This window comes from Choloepus didactylus, chromosome 19, assembly GCF_015220235.1.
Source record: "Choloepus didactylus isolate mChoDid1 chromosome 19, mChoDid1.pri, whole genome shotgun sequence".
NCBI lineage: Eukaryota > Metazoa > Chordata > Mammalia > Pilosa > Megalonychidae > Choloepus > Choloepus didactylus.
In genome coordinates, this window is record NC_051325.1 from 36,271,650 (window position 1) to 36,294,749 (window position 23,100).

The following is a 23,100-nucleotide window of genomic DNA, read 5'->3' on the forward strand; positions in this document are numbered from 1 at the left end:
TGTTCTCAATCCCATGATGCCAGGTCCAGGTTCATCCCCAGGAGTCAGGTTCCATGCTGCCAGAGAGATTTATACCCCTGGGAGTCATGTCACACATAGGGAGGAGGGCAGTGAGTTTACCAGCAGAGTGGGCTTAGAGAGAGAGGCCACATCTGAGCAATGAAAGAGGTTCTCTGAGGGTGACTCTTAGGCACAATTATAAGTAGGCTTAGCCTCTCCTTTGCAGTAACAAGCTTGATAAGGCAAGCCCCAAGATAGAGGGCTTGACCTACTAAATTGGTAGTCCCCAGTGCTTGTGAGAATACCAGTAATGCCCCAGGTAGGGAATTTTAATATTTCCACATTTTCCCCCAGTCCCTCAGATTGGCTTTGCAAATACATTTTTATTCTCTGCCCAAATTACTTTGGGATGTATGGGGGTTTCACACTAACCTGTACAAACCAACTAGATCTCACTCCCTATTCAAAGTTCCATGTATTTATGGTGTTAGAGAACTCATATACTTTTGATGGTGGTGCTGTAGGAGTGGGATGTAAGTGAGAACTGGCCCTGCAGACAGGTTGGCTTGAGATCAGATTCGAGCCCCACCACTTGGTCCTGGAATCTCCTGACTCCTCTGGGCCTCAGTGCCCTTGTCTTATTGCCTGGGGTAAGTTCTAGACAGGCAGCCATCTTTACAAGGCGGGCGAGATGCCATGCTAGTCATGCAGGGTACCCTGTGAAATTCCTAGGGTAGATGCTGTTGCTGGGCGACATTTTCCAGGGAGGCCGTAGTTTGACTTTGTCCACTGTGGAAAGGGAAGGAGGCCCATGCAGAGATCTGGTCCTGAGTAAACGTCTCTGGGCTGGACATCTGGAATTTTTTTCAAGGTATGGAAGCAGAAGGGGCTGCCAGGCCCTCTGCCCACTCTCCTGGGGACCCCTTTTGTGGCCTGGGCTCTGGGCAGGGCAGACTGCACCTGCTGCAGAGGCTGCCTTTGGCCCCATGAAGCTGGAGCTCACCTCTCTGGCTTCCCTCTTGTCCTGGCTCTTCAGTGCCTTCAAAAAAAAAATTTTTTTTTTTAAATGTTTTCCCCAGCTTTTCTAGATGTTCTCAGCAAGAGGATTGGTCAGAAACAACCTCACCTTCCTGCTGTTGCATTGTAATAGTTTTAATGGCAGCCAGATGTTTCACTGGGTGGAGCGATCATCTTTTATTTTAAACATTCCTTTACTATGAGGGCAGTCAGTTTATTTCCTGTTTTGTTTTGTTTTGTTTTGTTTGTTTGTTTTTGCTATGATTAACAATGCTGCACTGTCTTTTCTGAATTAGGGATTATTTTTTCTCTGGATAGATTCTGATATGTGCTACTTCTGAAGTAAAGGGAACTTCACTACACTGGTTCCTCCTAAAAGAGCAGTGACAGTTTGCACTGCCCCATGAAACAGAGGAAGTCCTGTTTTCAAGAGTGACTTGAAAGTCTGTTTTCTCATACGTGGAGAGGGAGGGCTGGATTAGCAGGCTGGAGGCACCTTTGGGAGAGGGGGCACTGGCCTCTCCAGGAGCCCCCAGCTGTCTGTTCTTCCCCACAGGTGGTGAGTGGCAGCCTGAAGGGCATGGTGAGTGTGTGGGAAATTGTGACAGGCAGGAGGATGATGCAGTTTTCTGTGGTGAATGCCCAGAATGTGGAACTGACCGCCATGGCCCTGGATGAGTCAGAGCGGTGCCTGCTCACGGGTTTGCGCGACGGCACAATTAAGATGTGGAACTACAATATTGGTGACTGCCTTCTGACCTTCCCCAAACATGACCAGCTGGAGGTCAGTCTGGTTTGTTAGCTGGAGCCGGGGAGGTTCACTTGAGAAGCAAAGCACAGCTTTCGGGACCCTAGGATGTATTATTTAATGCCTCCCTGAAAGGGATGCCATCATCAAAGAGTATGGGCTCTGGAATCAGACTGCCAGGCCCAACACCCCCTGAGCCCTTGTATCCTTGAGCATAAAATGAAGATAGGCAGCAGTGCCTAGCCTTAGTAAGCTTTCCACAAATGTCAGTCACTCTTGCTCTTTGGATTTGGTAGCACTTCGTATCCCACATATTGGAGCTTTAGATTGCATTTCTAGTGGTGGGGTTAGGTGATTCAGAGCCACCTATTTTTCCCCTGATTTGGGAAATATCTGACAAGATTATGGGGCAGTCCATGGGTGTGGCATAGAGCAAAGCCAGCAGCCCCGTTGTGAGATTTGGGCCCATTATCTTGACCCCTGTGATACAATCCTTTAACCAACTCAGAAGGACATTTGGCCAAGAAGCTGGGAAAATGAGTACTGGTCCAGGTTCTGAGTACTATCTGAACTTAGCCAGGTCACTTGTCTGTTTTCCAGTTTTCCCGTCTGTATAATGGATACCTCTCCCATCTGCCTCTTCTAAGTCCATCAAATGAGATAATGAGGTATGAGAGCAGTTTAAAGTGTATACAGTGTTACCAACTATAGGGAATTCTTACCATCATTAAGTGTTTTGATTTCTTGCTTGGTACTTTCAGGAAGACAGTTGGGGCTCAGAGCCATTTTCTCTGATGAGCCTTAGAGTTCTGTTTCCTTTTGTCTTCCTCAGATTAGTGGGATTACCCATATGAACAAAGTGTTCTATGTGACAGGATGGAGTAGGAGAATCACGTATTTCATGTGAGTAGTGAGAATGCATGGTGAGTAGATGGGGCAGGTCACTGTTGTCTTTACTCCCAATGGGTTATCTGTTCCTTGTTTTCCTGGTGGTTGGAATATCAAGCAGGAAATTAGTGGTGGGTAAGGTCCATTGCTTCATCTTCTCATCCATTCACTTGTCATTCATTGAAGTTGATATGCTCTAGACTTTGTGCTAGGTGTGGGTATGGGTATACACAGGAATGAGGGAGTCTCTGTCTTCCTGGAGTTAAGTTCAGTGGGAGAGGCAGTGAATTATAAAGTATGATAAGCACTGGGGAAAGAAAAGCACAGATTCCTATGGAGAGGGTGGGGTGAAAACTTGATTTAGTGGAGGGAGATGTTCAGAAAAGGCTCTGCTAAGGATGTTGCAGATGGAGTGAAATCTGAAGAGTGAGCCAGGTGGGATCTCAGTGAAGCAGCAAAGGGCTTGGGATGGGTTAAACTTCCAGGCAGAGGGAAGAAAATGTGCAGGGGCTCTTCCTCTTTAGGCCATAGTCTCCCCTTCTTTATACCTTAATCCTTACCCAGGTTTCTGAACGGATGGATTAAGGTTCATTATCTGTAATATTAGTTTATTCAGAGGCCCGAGGGGCAAAGCCTTTATGGTAGGCACATAGTAGGTGCTTAGTAAATGAGGTCAGTGGGGCAAGGCTTCAACCCTGCTCTGACATCTGAGAGTGTCCTCGTCCGAGTCTGCTCTCAGCATCTTATCAGCCTTGGGGTTCCCCCGAATAGAGCATTAAAGGCTGAGCACTCAGCCCTGCTGCTTCTGGCCATGTGCGCAGGTTCCACAAGATCAAGCCGGTGCTCTTGTGCCATCACTGTCCGACCTTCCACACCGAGGATGTCCTGAGCATGGCCAAGTACCAGAACCAGTTCCTCGGGACCTCGTCCTACAGCGGGGATATCCTCTTATGGAACATCAACTGGCTCAAGCCCATCTTAAATTTCAATGCGTCCAAGAGCCCCTTGCCCTCACAGCCCAAGAGGGTATGGTCAACAGGAATGTGCCCTCCTCTCACCTTTTCACAGATGTGGACCAGACTCATGCAGGGGAGGGGGGCAGTAAGGATCACCTGGAAAGTAGAGGGGATGGGGATGACTTGTTTTAGAAGGGGTTGGAGCCTTGATTCCATCTCAGGTGGGGAGGAGGGCCCCAACTCCAAGTTTGGACTTATGCAAAGTCTTCTTCTCGGTTTTTTATAAAGCACAGGCTATTCCTTGTCCCTCACCAAAACCTTCAGTCACTGGGCTCCCATTGAGCCTTGGTGTTAGGGGGATGCAGGATTGAACTGGGGTCAGAGAGCTATAGAGATGAATAGTTTGTGGACTCTGCCATCAAAGGAGCTGTCTTGGGGGTGGCCGGGGGCAATACTTAGTAGTATTGATCATAAAGTTGGGTCCTCAGTGCCATGGGGGCATGAGTAAGGAAGGAGATAACTCTGCCAGGAAGAGAGCCTTCCTTGGAGGAGGCTGGAGGCTTTAAGGAATTATTTTAGGTTTTTAGTTAATAAACAACAATAGCCCTGGGCCTCCACTTTTATACACAATCAGGTTAAGCCTCTTGCAGTGTTCTGTGTTAGAGTCTATAATTATCCTCATTTGACAGATGAGAAAGCTGAGGCACAGAGAGGTTAAGCACCTTGCCTAAGGACACACAGCCAAGAAGTGGTAGTCAGGATCCAAATCCAGGCAGCCTGATGCCAGAGCCTGGGGTGCTAGTCGTGTCTTCTCTAGTAGATTACTCACTCCTTGAAAGTGGCTTATATTTACCCATCACTGTTACCCATTATCACTCTGAGCTCACTGTGCTTATTAAAGGGACTTACAAAACCTGTGTGGTCTGTGAATTACCATATTTTAGCAGCTTAAAAACTAGAAGGAGTCTTAGGGGCCATCTCATCCAGAGATTTTCAAACCAGGCTAGGTAGCGATACTTGAAGGCTACTGTACGGGTAAGGAAGCTCCGGTAGGTAGGGCTTCACTCAGCTCAGTTTTTATCTATTTTATGCTTTGGAGCTTCCCTTAAGATTAAAAGCAACCTCAAAAAATATTTGGAAACCACTGATCATTTTACAGATGAGAAGACTGAGTCCCTCCTAGGAAAAGTTCCCTGCCTGTGGATACTCAGTGTGTTAGCAGTTGGTCCAGGGATGGGATTATAAACTCTGGTTTGATGCTTCTAAAGGTGTTCAGCTTCTGGGAAGCAAACTCTGGGGTGGCTGGAAGGCCCTGTCATGTTGGCATTGGTCAGGGAGGTTCTTCCGTTCCCTCTGGGACATTGCAACACCTCATGGGCTGCTCTCTCCCTGGTGCAGGTGGAAGAAACAGAGGGCTACCTGTCCAGCAGATGCCATATGATGGAGCAGAAGTGGGCATACAAACAACCCCCCCAGCTTTCTGGCCCCAGTGCCAGGACTGTGGACAATGCCAACCTGAGGCGGAACCTGATGTCGGCCCCCCCAGTGATGAGACACTCAAGGGGAAAGGAATCCGACAGGCTTTGGCCCAAGCAGGTGGGAGACAGTGCCAGATAGGTAATCACCCTTATGCTTAGGTGGTCTTCTTTGCTTGTCTTCTTACCTGAATGCCCTTTTCCCAGCATGCCTTCAGGGCCCATCAACTCACTTGCCTTAAGCACTGCAGGTCTGGCAGGGCACCATCCTGTTTTAGATTTGATAGCAGCACCTGCTGCTGTATCTAACCTGCTCTGATGCCCTTAGCCTGGGCATGATCCCTTTCCAGAGCACAGCCAGTACTGGCTCAAATGTCTGAAAAACTGGGCAGGGCCCAAAGGGAACACAGCCCAGTGGATTGAAAACTGGATATTAGATCCTAGGCTACTTTCTCAGTCCTCAGGCTTAAGTCACTTGGCTCTGGCCCTGGCCACCCAGGTGCAGAGGTGAGTCGTATGGGGCACCTACCTTCCCAGAGACACGGTTCAGTGGGAGGCCCAGATAAGGCAAACCACTTTTCTCCTCCCCTGGAACCCTCATTTCTCCCCAGGATTAGCCCTTCCAAGGATGATTGATAGTTCTACTTGGAGGGGAGTAAAGGGAAAGAGCAGGGCAAGCTACTTCTCCCTCTTTGCAGGCGATGGCTTGGGGGTACAGTAATTCCTCTTGTGGGGTGGTCAAGGAGCCAGTTGGATGGTTTCAGCAATCCAAGTCTGATTTCTATTCCTGAGAGCTCAGGCTTGAATGAGAAACCACTACCTTCTCAAAACATACAAGCATTATCAGGCGTAGGGCAGTCTAGAAATAGATCCAATATGATCTGCTAAGACATAATTCTGCTATAACATATAGACAATTTACATTACTATGAGACACTCATATTATCTTAATCTGAAGTATCAAGGTTACGTTATGTTACTGCATTCAAATCTTGAACAGATGCTTGGTCTTCTAGTCCAGGGTGGTCTCTTCCAAGACTAAAGCATGTTTTTTCTCAAAAGCAAACCCAAATCTCTGCGCTACAGAGCAGAAACTGCTGGTAACTTAAAGTGGGCATTTTTCCAGCATCCGCTAGATGCCTCCTGGACTTTTCACAGGGTGCTGTTATCTGAGTGGCAACTCTTTCATGATTGCTTTGGGTCTCTGTTTCCCTGTGGGGTGGGGAGATACCCTCATTGTTACCTGTGAGGCCCATTTTGCTTTCCAGAAACGTCTCAGTGCTGGCAGCACCAGGAAGCCAAGCATGCCCTATGTCAGACAGTCACAGTCAGTTCCTGGAGAGGCGGAAAGGAGAAAAGAGCGAGCCCGGAAAAAGACCATGCTGCAATACTCCACTGCATCGGTGGAGAAGGTTGGCTGCTCTTAGCCCTGTCTGGGATATGAGCCAGGGAGTGAGCAGTCAGAATGGGGCTGGGAATGCAGTGTCTATGAGCCTGGGGGGCTCTGGGTTGGGGGCTGGGAAAGGGGGGAGGGTGCAGAACCTGTCTAGGGAGGTGAGCAGTGTCCTTCCTGGCTGGTGGCTGGGCTGTGAGGTAGGAGAACTACCATTTCCAGAATCCACTTTAAAATGTCCTCCTGTTACCTAGGAAGGTGTCATATATGACATGTGAGTGAGGATTAGTCCATTTCTGTTCTTTCTTCTTACTGTAGGGCAGGGCTGCCTGTCACCAAGCTCCAGGAGATCAGAGACTTGAGAACAAGGGGAGCAGTACCTTCAGAGCTCTCCTGCAAAGCTGGGGTGGAGACCCTGGAGTGGCTGGACATATCCCTCCCACCTCTCGCCCTTAATTTCTGAATGTTCTTTTCCTTCTTTTTAAAGTACCTTAAAAATTTTAAGAGCAATACATGCTAGTTGATAACTACCACCACCACCATCACCACCACCACCATAGAGATGTGTAAGGCAAAAAGTAAAAATCCCTACTCTCACTTCACCCCACCCATCCCACTCCCCAACAGTAGCCTCTGTTAACAGATTGGCTTTAGCCTTCATGCTTCTTGGTAGACCAGTGATGTAAAAGTATAGCTTTAACATGCCATTTGCTTTTTTTACTTAACAATATATCATGGGTGTGTTCTCATATTAGTAATTTGGATTTATCTTAATCTTTTGTTATCTCATTTTTTTTAATAATTGCATAGTGTCCATAGTTTGGATGTACCATAAACAATTAAACCAGTCTTCTATTTACAGGCATGTAGTTGAGTTCCAATTTTTAACTTTTACAAACAGTACTGCATTGAATATCTTTGTTCATAAATTTTTAATGCAATTTTATTGAGATACATTCACACACCATACAATCTATCCAAAGTATACAATCAATGACTCACAGTATCCTCCCCACATTCAATTTTAGAACAGTTTCCTTACTTCAAACAGCAACAAAAACAAGAGAGAACTCTAAACATCCCATACCCTTTATCCTCCACCCCATCATTGACCCTTAGCATTGCTGTGATACATTTTTTACTGTTGATGAAAAAATATTAAGATATTACTGTTAACTATAGTCCATAGTTTGCAGTATGTGTGTTTTTCCCCATATACCACTCTATTATTAACTCTTTGTAATAGTTTCATACATTTGTTCTAGTTTATGGAAGAAATTTTTTGTATTTGTACTGTTAAATCACAGTCATCATCTACCACAAGATTTACGGTGTTATACAGTCCCTTGTTTTGACCTCTGGCTTTCCTTCTGGTGGCATATATAACTCTAAACTTTCCCTTTCAACCACATTCACACACAGTTCAGCACTGTTAGTTATATTGACAGGAATGTGCTACCATCACCTCTAACCATTTCCACACATTTAAATTCAACCTGGTTAAAAATTCTGCACATCTTAAGCAACTGTTCTCTACTCTAGCCTCATTCTATCTCCTGGTAACCTATATTCTATACTCTATGTCTATGAGTTTACATATTATAATTATTTCATATTAGTGAGATTATACAATATTTGTCCTTTTATGTCTGACTTATTTCACTCAACATAATGTCCTCAAGGTTCATCCATGCTGTCGCATGCTTTAGGACTTCATTCCTTTAGGACTGCTGAATAATATTCCATTGTATGTTGATACCACATTTTGTTTATCCATTCATCTGTTGATGGACACTTGGGTTGCTTCTATCTTTTGGCAATTGTGAATAATGCTGCTGTGAACATTGGTGTGCAAATGTCTGTTCATGTCCCTGCTTTCAATTCTTTTGGGTATATACCTAGAAGTGGGCTTGACAGGTCATCTGGTAATTCTATACTTAACTTTCTGAGGTACCACTGTCTTCCGCAGTGGCTGCACCATTTTACTTTCTCAACAACAATGAATGTGTGTTCCTTTAACATTTGTATGTTCCTCTAACACTTGTAATTTTCCAATTTTTAAAATAGCCATTTTAGTGGATATAAAATGGTATCTCAATGTGGTTTTAATTTGCATTTCCCTGATGATTAATGATGTCTACTGTCTTTTCATGTGCTTATTGGTCGTTTGAATATCTTCTTTGGAGAAATATCTATTCAGCTCCTTTGCCCATTTAAAAAATTGGGTTGTCTTTTTTATTATTGAGTTGTAAGAGTTCTTTATATATTCTGGATACAAGTCCCTTATCAGATATATGATTTATATTGTTTTCTCCCATTTTGTGTTTTTTTTTTTTTCACTTTCTTAATGGTATCCTTTGCAGCTCAAAAGTTTTAAGTTTTGACAAAGTACAATTTATCTTTTATTTTTATATATTTTTTTATTTTGTTGTTGCTCATGCTTTTGCTGTTCAGTCTAAGAATCCTTTACCAAATCCAAGGTCATGAAGATTGATTCCTTTGTTTTCTTCTATTAGTTTTATGGTTTTGGCTCTTATACTTAGGTCTGTGATCAATTTGGAGTTAATTTTGGTTCTGGTGTGAGTTAAGGGTCCAACTTCATCCTTTTGCATGTGGCTGCCAGTTGTCCGAGCACCATTTGTTGGAAAGATTTTTCCTTCCCCATTGAGTGCTGTCCCAGTTTCCCAGCTGCTAAAACAAGTGCCATACAATGGGTTGGCTTTAACAACAGGAATTTATTGGCTCATGGTTTTGAGGCTAGCAGTCCAAAATTAAAGTGTTAGCAAAGTGATTCTTTGTCCTCAAAGACTGTGTTGTCCTTGGGGCTCCTTGACTTTTCCATCCAATGGCAATATTCTCTTCTTTCTCTTCTGGGTTCCATTGATTTCTTTTGCAATATCTTCTCTAAACTTTTTGAATTGATTTAGCATTAATTGTTTAAATTCCTGTATCTCAGTTGAAGTGTACGTTTGTTCCTTTGACTGGGCCATAACTTTGTTTTTCTTAGTGTAGGTTGTAATTTTCTGTTGTCTAGGCATGGTTTCCTTGGTTATCCAAATCAGGTTTTCCCAGACCAGAACAGGCTCAGATCCCAGAGGGAAGAAATATTCAGTATCTGGTTTCCCTGTGGGTGTGTCTTAGAAAATTGCTCCACCCTTTGATGCCTCAGGTCACTGTGCTTTTCTGCCCAGCATGTGATGCCTTGTTAGCCTATAATTCTTGACTGGTGTGAGGAGGTATGGCCTTGTTCCCCCAGGCTCTGGGGTCTGGTTCTGAATGGAAAGGGCCCCACCCCTTTCCTCCTAGAGAAGACAGACCCCCCAGGTGGAGGTCATTAGCATTTCAATGGTCTCTCTCTCTGCTTGTGCTGTCCCCACCCTTCCCCGAGTCACAGCCCTGGAAACTGAAAATGACTGGGGCTTTCTCCACTGAGCCGAAAAAGAAACAGATAGTCCCTTTCAGAACCAGTCCAGGGCAACCCTCCGGCTCTCCAAGGTCAGTCGTCACCCAAAGCCTCTGTTTTCTGGGGATTCGTACCTGTAGTGAGCAGTTCACACTTGCTACTTAAAACCCCAATTGGAGCTCAGCTGAGCTATATTCGCTTGCTGGGAGAGAGCTTCTCTCTGGTGCCACGAGGCTTTGCAGCTCGGGCTATGGGGGAGGGGGTCTCACGGCTTGGATCCGCAGGTTTTACTTACAGATTTTATGCTGTGATCTTGGGCATTTCTCCCAATTCAGGTTGGTGTATGATGAGTGGATGGTCTCGTTTGTCCCCCCACAGTTATTCTGGATTATTTACTAGTTGTTTCTGGTTTTTTGTAGTTGTTCCAGCCTCCATTGACCTCTGACTTGTTGCTTCTCCCATGGCTTTCTCTCTGTGACCTTCTCTATAAGGCCTCCAGTAATAGAATGAAGACCCATCCTGATTCAGTTGGCTACACCTTAATTATAAATAACATCTTCAAAAGGTCCTATTTACAATGGGTTCACACCCACAGGAAAGGATTAAGAACATGTTTTTTTCTGGGGTACATAACTCAAGTGCTTTTAGCACCCTTGTTGCAAATCAATTGACCATAGATATATGGGTTTATTTATGGTCTCTCAATTCTTTCCCTTTGGTCTACATGTCTATCCTTGAGTCATAGTCTTGATAACCGTTGCTTTGTAGTAAGTTTTGAAATCAAGAAATATGAGTCCTCCTACTTCGTTTTTATTTTTCAGGATTGTTTTTACTATTCTGGGTTTCTTGCAACTCTATATGAATTTTAGAATCAGCTTGTCATTTCCTACAAAGAAGTCAGTTGGCATCCTGATAGGGATTGCATTGAATCTGTAGGTCAATTTGGGGCAAATTATTATCTTAACAATATTAAAACTTTTCAATTCATGAAGATGGGATGAGGGATTTTTCAATATATTTATATCTTCTTTATTCTGTCATCAATGTTTTGCACTTCTTTTTTGTTAAATTTATTCCTAGATATTTTTTGATGTCATTGTAAATGCAGTTATTTCCTTAATTTCATTTTCAAATTGTTCATTGCAAGTGTATAGAAATACAAGTAGTGTATGGAATTGAAGGGGAAGAGAAAGACAAATGCAATTGACTTTCGTCTGTTGATCTTGTATCCTGCAGCTTTGCTGAACTCAGTTATTAGTTCTAACGATTTTTTGGTGGATTCCCTAGAATTTTCTCTATATAAAATTAAGTCATCTGCAAATATAGATAATTTTACTTCTTCCTTTCCAATCTGGATGCTTTTTATTTCTTTTTCTTCCCTAATTTCCCTGACTAGAACATCCAGTACAGTGTTGAATAGAAGAGTGAAGAGTGGACATCCTTGTCTTGTACCTCATTTTAGGGGGAAAGCATTCAGTCTTTCACCATTAAGTATGATGTTAACTTTTATGTAGATGTCTTTATTTTGTTGAGGAAGTTTCCTTTCTATTTTAGTTTGTTGAGTGTTTTTATTATGAAAGAGATGTTGGATTTTGTTTTTTCTGTATCTATTGAGATGATCATGTGATTTTGTTTTTTATTCTGTTTATAATATATGAATTAATTGATTTTCAAATTGTGAACCAATATCGCATTCTTATGATAAATTCTACTTGGTAAAGATGCGTACATTTTTTATATGTTGCTGGATTTGTTTTGCTAGTATTTTGTTGTAGAGTTTCCCATACATATTCGTAAGTGATATTGCTCTATAGTTTTCTTGAGATGTCTTTGTCCGGTTTTGGTATCAGGGAAATATTGGATTAATAAAATGACTTGAGAAGTGTTCTAGTTTGCTAATGCTGCCGGAATACAAAACACCAGAAATGGATTGGCTTTTTTTTTTTTTTACATTTTATTTTGAAATAAATTCAAAGTTGTAGGAACAGTTGCAAAAACAATACAAACCCCATACACAGAACTCCAGCATTCCCTGACCCCCTCCCCCGAAACCCCGATCCACTAACTTTAACGTGTTGTCACACCGCTATTTCTTTCCCTCCCTCCCTCTCTCCCTGTCTGTCGTCCATCATCTATTGCTCTGTCTTCTGAACATATGAGAGCTAGCTGCACACATCCTTGAACAAACACTGTAATTCACATATACAATTCCCATGAACAAGAACATTCTTTTATGCAATCTCATTAAATGCAGCTAAGAAGTACAAGAGATTCAACAATGATACAAAGCTTACATTCTGTATTTCCTTTTCCTTATGTCTCAGTGATGTCCCTTTGAGCCTCCTGTCCTCCATCCTCAGATCCCATCCAGGGTCATCCTTGGCATTCAATTGTCATCTATTTAGACTGTCTTTTTTTTTTTTTCCTCAATTGTGGAAACATATATACAGCCTACATCTTCCCATTCCACCCCCTCCCTAGCATTCCATTAGTGGGATTAATCACATTTAGAATGTTGTAATGCTATCGCCTTCCCACCATCCGTTACTAGAAATTTCCCTTTACCTCAAACAGCAACCCTACACTCATTTCTTAACTCCCCATTGCCCCTTCCCCCACTTCTCAACCCATACTCTACTTTTCATCTCTATGGTCATACTCTCTGATAATTTCTTTGTGTTTACTGTGGGACTTAAAATTAAACTCTTAAATCCATAACAGTATTGTTTTTCTTTGATACCAACTTAATTTCAATAGGACACATGAACTATGTACCTATACTCCTCCATTCCCCAACTTTATATAGTTCTTGTCAAAAATTACATATTTTACATTGAGTTCAAAACCACTGATTTGTCATTAGAGTTGTGTATTTTGTATCATGTAGGAAGTAAATAGTGGAGTTACAATTCAAAAATTATTGACTTCTATTTGTATTCCATTGTGGTCAGAGATTGTGCTTTGAATATGTTCAATTGTTTTTTTTTTTTTTTAATTTATTGAGGCTTGTTTTATGTCCCAGCATATGGTCCATTCTGGAGAAAGATCCGTGATCACTAGAGAAAAATGAGTGTCCTGGTGATTTGGGATGTAAGGTTCTATATATGTCTGTTAAAATTCTCTTTTTCTCTTTCTCCTTTCTTTGTTTCTCTGTCAGTAGGGCTCCTTTTAGTATCTGAAGTAGGGCAGGTCTTTTATTGGCAAACTCTCTCAGCATTTGTTTGTGAAAAATTTAAGCTCTCCATCAAATTTGAAGGAGAGTTTTGCTGGATAAAGTCTTCTTGGTTGGAAATTTTTCTCTCTCAGAATTTTAAATATGTCATGCCGCTGCCTCTGGCCTCCATGGTGGCCGCTGAGTAGTCACAACTTAGTCTTATGTTGTTTCCTTTGTATGTGGTGAATTGCTTTTCTCTTGCTGCTTTCAGAACTTTCTCCTTCTCTCCAGTATTTGAGAGTCTGATCAGACTATGTCTTGGAGTGGGTTTATTTGGATTTATTCTATTTGGAGTTTGCTAGGCATTTATGCTTTATGTATTTATATTGTGTAGAAGGTTTGGGAAGTTTTCCCTGACAATTTCTTTGACTATTCTTTCTAGGCCTTTACCCTTCTCTTCCCCTTCTGGGACACCAATGAGTCTTAAATTTGGACGTTTTATTTTATCTATTGTATCCCTGAGATCCTTTTTGATTTTTTCGATTTTTTTTCCATTCTTTCTTTTGTTCTTTCATTTTCTGTTCTGTGGACCTCTAGGACACTGAGTCGTTGTTCAGCTTACTCTAATGTTGTATTATGAGTATCCAGAGTCTTTTTAATTTGGCCAACAATTTCTTTTATTTCTGTAAAATCTTCTATTTTTTTATTTAATCTTGCAGTTTCTTCTTTATGCTCTTCTAGGGTCTTCTTTATGTCCATTTTATCCTGCTCCATGGTCTTCTTCATGTCTTTTATATCCTGTGCCATGTTTTTGTTCCTCGATTGTGATTGTTTGATTAATTGTGCTGAGTACCAAGTGTCTTCTGATATTCTGATTTGGGTGTTTGGGATTGGGTTCTCCATATCGTCCGGTTTTATCATATGCATTAAGATTTTCTGTTGTTTTTGGCCTCTTGGCATTTGCTCTGCTTGATAGGATTCTTTCAAGTTGTAAAAAAAAAGATACCAGTCTAATTTTTCAGAAATACAAGTTGGTGGCATACAATTTCTCCAGCTAACCAGCAGATGGCGTCTGTGAGTCACCTATACCCCTCAAGTCAGTTGTCCCCAACTCTGTCTCTGTGGTGTGTGGGGAAATGATTTTTGTGGGGTTCAGTTGGTGAACTCAGTTTGGCTTTGTTGTTGGAGCTGTCTGCCCTGAACGTGGTGTGTGTGTCTGGGTGGTCAGTGAGGCAGGGCAGCTTTAATAGTCAAACCTCCCAGGTATTCCCAGAGATTCAAGGCTGCTGCAAGAGTCTAAGCCTTCATTTCAGTTCTGCCCCAGACCCTCTCTGTCGCTGACCCACAACCCACCGGCACTGACATAGCGTCCCTGGTTTTCCAAGTGGGCCCCCCTTCTCAGCTGTGATCTTCCAGGACCTCTCCTGAGGGAAGGCTGTGCTACGTCACTAGTGCGCATCGTCCCTCAAGGGAAGCCCTGGGCCGCCAGGCTGTGCAGGGGTGCTCTCTGCCTGATGCAAAGGTTAGCCTGTAATTCTTGACTGGTGTAAGTTCTGAATAAAAGGCAGGTAGTAGAGCTGGGCGCACCCCCTTTCCTCTTGGAGAAGATAGACGCCTCATGGGGAAGTCATTAGCATTTCAATGGTCTCTCTCTGCCTGTGCCACACCCTTGTCTGGGTCACAGAACTGGGAACTGAAAATGGCTGAGGCTTTCTCCACTGAGTCGAAGGAACAGAGCTAGTCTGAGGCGACCCTCCGGCTCTCCAAGGCCAGTCGTCACCCAAAGCCTCTGTCTTCTTGTTGGGGATTGGTACCTCTTAGTGAGCAGTTCACACTTGCTAATTAAAACCCCCCAGTTGGGAGAAAGCTTCTCTCTGGCACCAGGAGGCTTTGTAGCTCCGGCTGTGGGGGACGGGTCTCCCGATTTGGATCCGCAGTTCTTACTTACAGATTTTATGCTGTGATCTCAGGCATTCCTCCCAATTCAGGTTAGTGTATGAAGAGTGGACGGTCACTTTTGTCCCCCTGCAGTTATTCTGGATTATTTACTAGTTGTTTCTGTTTTTTTTTCAGTTGTTCCAGGGGGACTACTTAACTTTCACTCCTCTCTATGCCGCCATCTTAGATCCCTCCGGATTGGCTTTTATAAAAGGGGATTTATTTGGTTACACAGTTACAGTCTTAAGGCCATAAAGAGTCCAAGGTAACACATCAGCAATCGGGTACCCTCACTGAAGGATGGCCAATGGTAGTCTGGAAAACCTCTGTTAGCTGAGAAGGCATGTGGCTGGTGTCTGCTCCAGGGTTGTGGTTTCAAAATGGCTTTCTCCCAGGACGTTTCTCTCTAGGCTTCAGCTCCTCAAAAAATGTCACTCTTAGTTGCCCTTTGGGTGTTTGTCCTCTCTTAGCTTCTCTGGAGCAAAAGTCTGCTTTCAAAGTCCATCTTCAAACTGTCTCTGTAAGCTGAAGCTCCTCTCTGAGTTCCAGTGCTTTCTTCAAAGTGTCCCTCTTGGCTGTAGCTCCTTTTAAAAAATGTCACTCTCAGCTGCACTGAGTTCCTTCTGTTTGTCAGCTCATTTTCATGGCTCCAGTGATTTAATTTAGACCCACCCTGAATGGGTGGGGTAACACCTCCGTGGAAATTATCCAGTTCGAGTCATCACCCACAGTTGGGTGGAATGCATCTCCACAGAAACACTCAAAGAATTACAAGCTAATCAACACTGATATTTCTGTCCACACAAGATTACATCAAAGAAAATGGTGTTTGGAGGGACCTAATACATTCAAACTGGCACAAGAAGTGTTCCTTCCTACTCTTATTTTTTGGAAAAGCTAGTGAAAAATGGATATTATTTCTCCTTTAAATGTTTGAGAAAACTCAGAAGAGAAGTCATCTGGACATGGGCTTTTCTTTGTGGGTGGTTTCTGATTATTAATTCAATCTCTTCATTTGTTATAGAGCTGTTCAAATTTTCTGTTTCTTCTAGATCAGCTTTGGTTGTGTGTGTATGTATTCAGGAATTTATCCATTTCATCTAAGGTACTTGATTTGTTGGTGTATGGTTATTCATTGTATTCTTTTATAATTCTTTTTATTTCTGCAAGGTCAGTAGTAATGTCCCCTCTTTATTTCTGATTCTAGTAATTTGAGTCTTCTCTTTTTTTTTCTTGGTCAGTCTAAGGGTTTTTCAATTTTGTTGATCTTTTCGAAGAGCCAGCTCTTGGTTTAATTGATTTTCTATTTTCTATTTCATAAACTTCCATTCTAACCTTTATTATTTCCTTTCTTCTGCTTGTTTTAGGTTTAATTTGCTTTTCCTTTTTTTTTGGTGTCTTACGGTTAAAGGTTAGATTATTGATTTGAGAGCTTGCTTCTTTCTTTAATACAGGCATTTATAGCTATAATCTTCCCTCTAAGCACTGCTTTAGCTGCATCCTCAGTTAAATTGTTTTTTAATTAAATTTTTAAATTCCATGCAAAGGTGTGAATCTCTATTGGTGAGATTTTAGGCATCATGCCTGGCAGGTGTGTGTGTGTGTGTGTGTGTGTGTGTGTTTTAAGTGACTGGTGGCAGCTGTCTAAAGTTGGCCTGCTTCTGATGCTGACCTCACCCCTGGATCCTAGGTGCTCTGCCCCTCAAACCTACCTCTCCTTGACCAGTAAAGTTCCTTTTCTTGATGTAGATGAGCAATGGGCAGAGTAAAGCAGTTCAGGATGGTTCCCTAGAGAATGCTACAAAGTGGAAATCTGAGCCTCAGGTGTTACCTGTTCTCTTTTGGTCCCTCAGTGATGACAGGAGGCCCCAGAGCTCTCAGATCACCCTTGGTCTCAGCCTTTCTTTAGTGGAGGAGGGACAAGGATCAGCTTGGGAGAGGATATCTGGGCAGTCCTACCTGTTAGGCCTTCCTTCCCATAATTTCTGGGTGGTATAGTAGAAAGAGCACTGGGAAGGAATCAAGGACATAGATCCAGACCCAGCTCTGCCCCTTACAGTCTGTAGATGAAGAGCCACTCCTTTTCACTCTCCCCCGTGGTGTAAGGACTAAATAGATGGAGAGTGGGATATTGCTGCTACAGGTATAAAGCCTAGCTCTATATGGGTGCTTCCACTTCTTCTGAGAAGGGCCCCAGGGAGACTTTTCACCCCCATGTGGTTGGGAGGCTAACTGTGACCACTAGGAGAGGAATGCAGTTCAGCAGCTCTTTCCAAAATGAGCATGGAAATATGTTTGGGGTTTGGGGGGCAAGGTGTAGAGTGCTAAAGGAACAGCCCTGCATCCTGACTGTGTCTTTCTTTATTGTACTTCCTCCTGACAGTGGCCACACAGCAATGACATGGGCCACACACTGATTTGTGTTCCCCACAGGGTCCATATCCCTCACCAAGTCTGTTACAGTCCTTAACACTCACTTGCCTTCACCTTGCCTGGCTTTACCGAGTTTGATGACTGGCAAAGAAAAGGTTGGGAAGGCAGCTGGGAATGGGACCTATATGGCACATGGTATTGGTGAATCATATATAGCCATGAGGAATCACATTTTAGGAGAATACTTAGTGATTTGGAATATGCTTATGACAAAAACTTAAAAAAATTTCTTTAAAAAATGACAGATAATGACTACTAGAATAAAATTGAGAATGCATCTTTGAGATTTATTTTTCCATGCCTATATGCTATATGTGCACATGGGAGTGGTTTTGGCTTCCAAATAAAACCGGGAGCTTTTGATATCTTTGTTCAGCTGCTTGCTTTTTTTCTTTTCCTTTCCTTTTTTTAAATCTAGTAATGTGTTGTGGACAACTTTTCCTTTCAGTACATATAACTCTATCTACTTCATTCTTTTTAATAGCTTCATACAGAGGCCAATCTATTTTTGGAGACTGAAATGTACACAGTTTTGGAAATATCCTTTAAGAAAAATAATACAAAATTATGAAAACAAAATTAAGTACAAACTTGAACATATATTTAGACTGAGAAAAGAAATTATAACAGATTTCAAATTTAAAAAGACTGATACTTGAAATAGTCACTACACATTTCTGATTCCTCCTGGGATCTGGGGAAAGCCTTGTACTTGAGCTTGAACTTGACTTTGAGCTTCATGAACTTCACAGTAAGTCTGTCCCTGGCTACAGAGTATTTCTTTGGATTCCCCATAATTTATCTAATGAATGCCCAATTGATGGTCATTTAAATTGTTCCTAGTTTTTCAGTATTATAAACAATGGCCCAATTGGGATCACACAGATTTCTCTGTGTGGTTATGCTAGATTTCTGTAGATAGTCCCAGAAGTCCCAGAAGGGATTGATGTGTCACTAAGTGCTCACAGTTTATATATTGAAGCCAGTTTGCTCTCCAAGAAAGCTGTCATGATTTCTATCCCTTCCAGTAGTACATAAGGCTGCCTGTGTCCTCAGATTAAGCCTGTACTAGACATTGTCCTCTTCTTAATTTCTGCTAGTTCAGTAGATGGAAAATAGCACCTATCTTTGAGATTTCTTTGATTATTTGTGAAATTGAGGGGTTGTTTTTTTTTTTTTTGTATATTTGTTAGACATTTGTATTTCTTCAAAGAAATAAATGTCTATTCATATCTTTTGTCCATTCTTTTTCTTAATTTGTTGGAGCTCTTTATGTGTTCCAGAAGTGAATCCTTTGCCTGTTGTATATTGCAGATATTTTTACCTCATCTGTCTTTGTTTGTGGTATCATTCCAAGGTCTTAATTTTTATTAATCATCTTTGTTATTGGTTTTCTTTGTATCAATTGAGAAAGGCATTGTTTATCCCAAGAGCACAGAAAAACTTCTATTATATTTTCTTCTAGATATTTATAATTTTTAATTTTTTTACTTAGCTTTTTGTCCGATCTAAGTAATTTTATGCATGGTGTGATGTATGAATCTAATCATATTTTCAAAACGGATAGCCACTTGTTCAAGTTTCATTTATTGAATAGTTTATATTTTCTCCTCTGACTTGAAATTCTACCATTGTCATATGCTATACTCATATATTTGTAGATCTATTTCTGGACCCTTGCTATTTTCCCTTTGATATATTTTTCTCTTTTTGCCTCTGTATTTCATAATTGAAAAAGATATGATAAACATCTTTATAGATAATGCAGTTAGAACTGTAAAGACATACATTAAAATCATAATGGGAATTTTTTCTGGGTATTGGGATTCTGTGGGTGATTTTAAATTTCTTTTCATATGTTTATGCTGTTCACATTTTGTTCAGTGAAGTTTCTGCCATTTGTGTTTGGTTCAGGAATTCCTAGTTTTGTGACCCTGGTACCTGGGCCAATTGGAAGTATGTTGAGTGTCTTGTTTTGGACCTCTGTAACAATAAGGATAATTGGTTTTTTTTCCAACATGTTTTAGGGACATATAAACCACCACACTGTAAAGTTGGGGCTTTGCAGGAGTGTGGAAAACCTCCAGTTTCCCCTTCCTGGCCTAATTCTCTGCAACCCTGACTGAGCTCTCAGCCTCATGCAATATGCCAGCTGAGCCACTCTCTTCTCAAGCTCGCCATGGAGAGTAACTTCCTGTCGTGGGCTATGGGAGTGACATGCTAGATAAAAGTTAGCAGGGGTGGGAATTAGCAAAGAAATGATCTAAACAAGAACTGAAAAAGAATTTGGTTAAAATGCTTTCATGGCTGATTGGAAAATATGAGTATTTTGCTACAGATAGATATATGAAGGGGAAAGCACTGGTTCTCCAAATAAATCATTTTGCATTGAGTTAAAGGTCTTAAAAAATCTTGAGTCTTAGGGCAAATCAAAGTTGTCTTCAATTTTTTGTTCAGTAAACATTTATTGATCACCTATTGAATGTCAGGTACCATTCTGGTAGCTGAGGATAAAGCAGTGAACAACAACAACAAAAGAAACAAATTCCTGCTCTCAGGGAGCTTATATTCCAGTACAATGTTGCTTGTCACCAGCTAGTTAGGAAGGGTGGGGTTGCCACCACCATTCTCATTGGGCATCTAGGGGATGAAAGGAGTCGGTGGGTGTAGTGACTTGTCTAAGGACCCTCAGCACCTGGCTCATAGCCCTGCTGGGCTGCCCACCTCTCTCTTACAGATAATCTTCCTGCAGACCAGGCCTCGCCTGCCACAGACAGCTGCCCTGCTGAGCAGCTGCATGGATGGCTACATCTATGCTTGGTCCATCCATGGGAATGGAGGCCTGCTGGGAATATTCCCTGTGGACCTCCAAGATGACGGGGACGTGGTTGTGGGCGCCATGGCCACTGACAAAAATGACATGATCCTCATCACGGGGGACTGCAAAGGACACATCAAGGTGAGGAAGAGCTGGCATTAGGACTGAGGACTGGCATCAGCTATGCTTCTGGCCACCTCTTGCTCTTGTGACCTTTTGGGTACTGATTTCATTTGTAAAACAACAGAGGGTAGAGCAGATTACCTCAGAAGTCCTCTCCTGCTCTGGCGCACTCAGAGAACTGAGTTAGAAGCTACTTTGTTTGTGTTCTGATTTTTGGCTTGGTCCAAAAGGCCCCTCCAAGAGTCTTCCCCAGTGAATCCTGTGTTCCATCATTTTCTTACAACTTCCCCCTCCCCTAGCTATGCTGTGAACAGCTGTCTCAGGAACTGGTTTTGTGCTTTGTGGTGAGACATGAGTTAGGAGTGTCTTGTTTTTGTCAGTCACCCTCTCTCTGCCTGCTAATCAAGGAGTCTGGCCTACAAGATCCCTAAGATCCCTTGGGGCCCTGAGTCTGGATGTCAGAGGTGTGAGTAAAGACCATCCCCAGGGTAAAGAGGAATGGCATGCAGGGAGCCTACAGAGTTGTGTTGGGGTTGGGGTCAGGGGGTGCTGGGCCACTAACTCACACTTTGTTCCTAGATCTGGGACATCAAGGATTACTGCATACTCACTAACCACCAGCCAACCCAAACCAGTGGGGAAAAGGTCATCTCTAAAACAGAGGATAAGGCCCAGGTCTTAATTCCTAAATGGCTGCGGTCCAGCCTCTCAGAATACATACCCTTGAAGGAGAAGAAGGTAGGAGGATTACTGGAGGGTTGCTCAAGAAAGTACCTTTGATCCTCATTAATGAATGTCTTGTTTTGGACCTCTATGACAATAAGGATAATTGTTTTTTTTTTTCCCTAACATATTTCGGGAACATATAAGCCAGCACACTGTAAAGTCAGGACTTTGCAGGAATGGGGAAGACCTCCAATTTTCTCTGACTGAGGTTCTGAGTCTTCTGGTTTCTTTTTCAAGGTTGTCTGGCTGATGTGGAAAAAGTCTCTGTAAACCAGAAATATCTGTTAACCAGTAAAATACAATATACATACACCATAAGCACACACAAGCATGTATGCCCTTTCCATGGGCAGTGAGGACCCTGGAGTCATGGATGCTTTTAAAAAATAACTTAAACGTTTATGTATTTTCTCAAATTGGTAATACGTCAACATGGTTCAAAACCTTGCATACCAGGGATGAATCCCACTTGATCATGATGTATAATTCTTTTGATGTGCTGTTGGATTCTGTTTGCTAGTTTTCTGTTGAGTATTTTTGCATCAATATTCATGAAGGATATTGGTGTGTAATTTTCTTTTCTTGTTTTATCTCTATCTGGCTTTGGTATTAGGGTGATGCTGGCCTCATAGGATGAATTAGGGAGTCCTCCCTCCTCTTCAGTTTTTTTGGAAGAATTTGAGTGTTTGGTAAAATTCACCAGTGAAGCCATTTGGTCCTGGGTTTTTCATTTTGGGAAGTTTCAATTATTATTCAATCCCTTTGTTATTGGTCTGTTCTGTTTCTTCTTGAGTCAATTTAGGTAGTTGGTGTGTGTGCCAGTTTGGGTATATTATGTCCCCTCAAAAGCCATATTCTTTAATGCAGTCTTGTGGGAGCAGATGTATTAGTGTTGATTAGGTTGGAATCCTGTGATTGAGTGTTCCATGGAGATGTGACTCAATCAACTGTGAGTGAGATGTTTGGTTGGATTATTTCCATGGAGATGTGGACCCCGCCCATTCAGGGTGGGTCTTGAATTAATAATTGGAGTCCTATAAAGGAGCTCACAAACAGAAGAAACTCAGAGCAGCTGAGAGACATTTGGAGATGGCTGTTGAAAGCGGACTTTGCTGACACTTTTGAGATACTATCCTAGAATTTGCTCTGGAGAAGTTAAGAGAGGACAAAATGCCCCAAGAGCAATATTTTAAAGAATGCACAGGAGCTGAGAGAGGAGCTGGAACACAACCCAGGATCAGCAGGTGCCAGCCACATGCCTTCCTAGCTAACAGAGAGTTTCTGGATGCCATTGGCCTTCCTTTGATGAAGGTGCTCATGTTGATGCCTTAATTTGGACATTTTCATGGCCTTCAGACTGTAAATTTATAACCAGATAAACCCCCTCTATAAAAGCCAATCTGTTTCTGGTATTCTGCCTAACGGCAGCTTTAGCAAACTGGAACAGTGTGTTTCTAGGAATTTGTCTGTTTCATCTACATTGTCTGTTGGTGTGCAACTGTTTATAACATCTCTTTTTAATCCTTTTTATTTTTGAATGGTTGATAGCAATGACCTCCCTTTCACTTCTAATTTTAGTTAGGTTTTTTTTTTTTTTTTGGTCACTCTAGCTAAAGGTTTGTCAATTTTATTGCTCTTTTTGAAGGATCAGCTTCTGGTTTTGTTGATTCTCTCTATAGGTTTTCTGTTCTCTATTTCGTTTCTCTCCAGTCTAATCTTCATTATTTTCCTTGCTTCTGCTGACTTTGGATTTGGTTTGCTCTTCTTTTTTCTCATTCTTCCAGGTATGAGACTGTTAGGTTACTGATGAGATGTTTCTTCCCTTTTAATGTAAGCATTTAGAGTTATAAAATTTCCTCTCAGCACTGTGTCTGCAGCAACCCATAAGTTTTGGTATATTGTGTTCTCATTTTCATTCATCTCAAGATATTTCCTAATTTCCTTTGTATTTCTTCTTAGACTCATTTGTTAAGAGTGTATTAGGAGGCGGGGCAAGATGGCAGACTGGTGAGCTGTATGTTTTAGTTA

At 42.0% G+C, this 23,100-nt stretch overlaps 1 protein-coding gene across 12 annotated transcripts in view; it reads left to right on the forward strand.

Moving 5' to 3' along the window:
- Positions 1-23,100, forward strand: part of EFCAB8 (EF-hand calcium binding domain 8) — a 110,641-nt gene that overhangs the window by 49,054 nt on the left and 38,487 nt on the right. For 11 of the 12 annotated variants that reach the window (XM_037811095.1, XM_037811094.1, XM_037811096.1 and 8 more), the window contains 7 exons: positions 1,574-1,801; positions 2,598-2,668; positions 3,475-3,679; positions 5,008-5,205; positions 6,353-6,496; positions 20,143-20,364; positions 20,926-21,084. In XM_037811095.1, coding sequence (XP_037667023.1) covers positions 1,574-1,801; positions 2,598-2,668; positions 3,475-3,679; positions 5,008-5,205; positions 6,353-6,496; positions 20,143-20,364; positions 20,926-21,084 — 1,227 coding nt within the window. The remainder of the gene's footprint in view (positions 1-1,573; positions 1,802-2,597; positions 2,669-3,474; positions 3,680-5,007; positions 5,206-6,352; positions 6,497-20,142; positions 20,365-20,925; positions 21,085-23,100) is intronic. The other variant, XM_037811099.1, reaches the window with a different exon arrangement.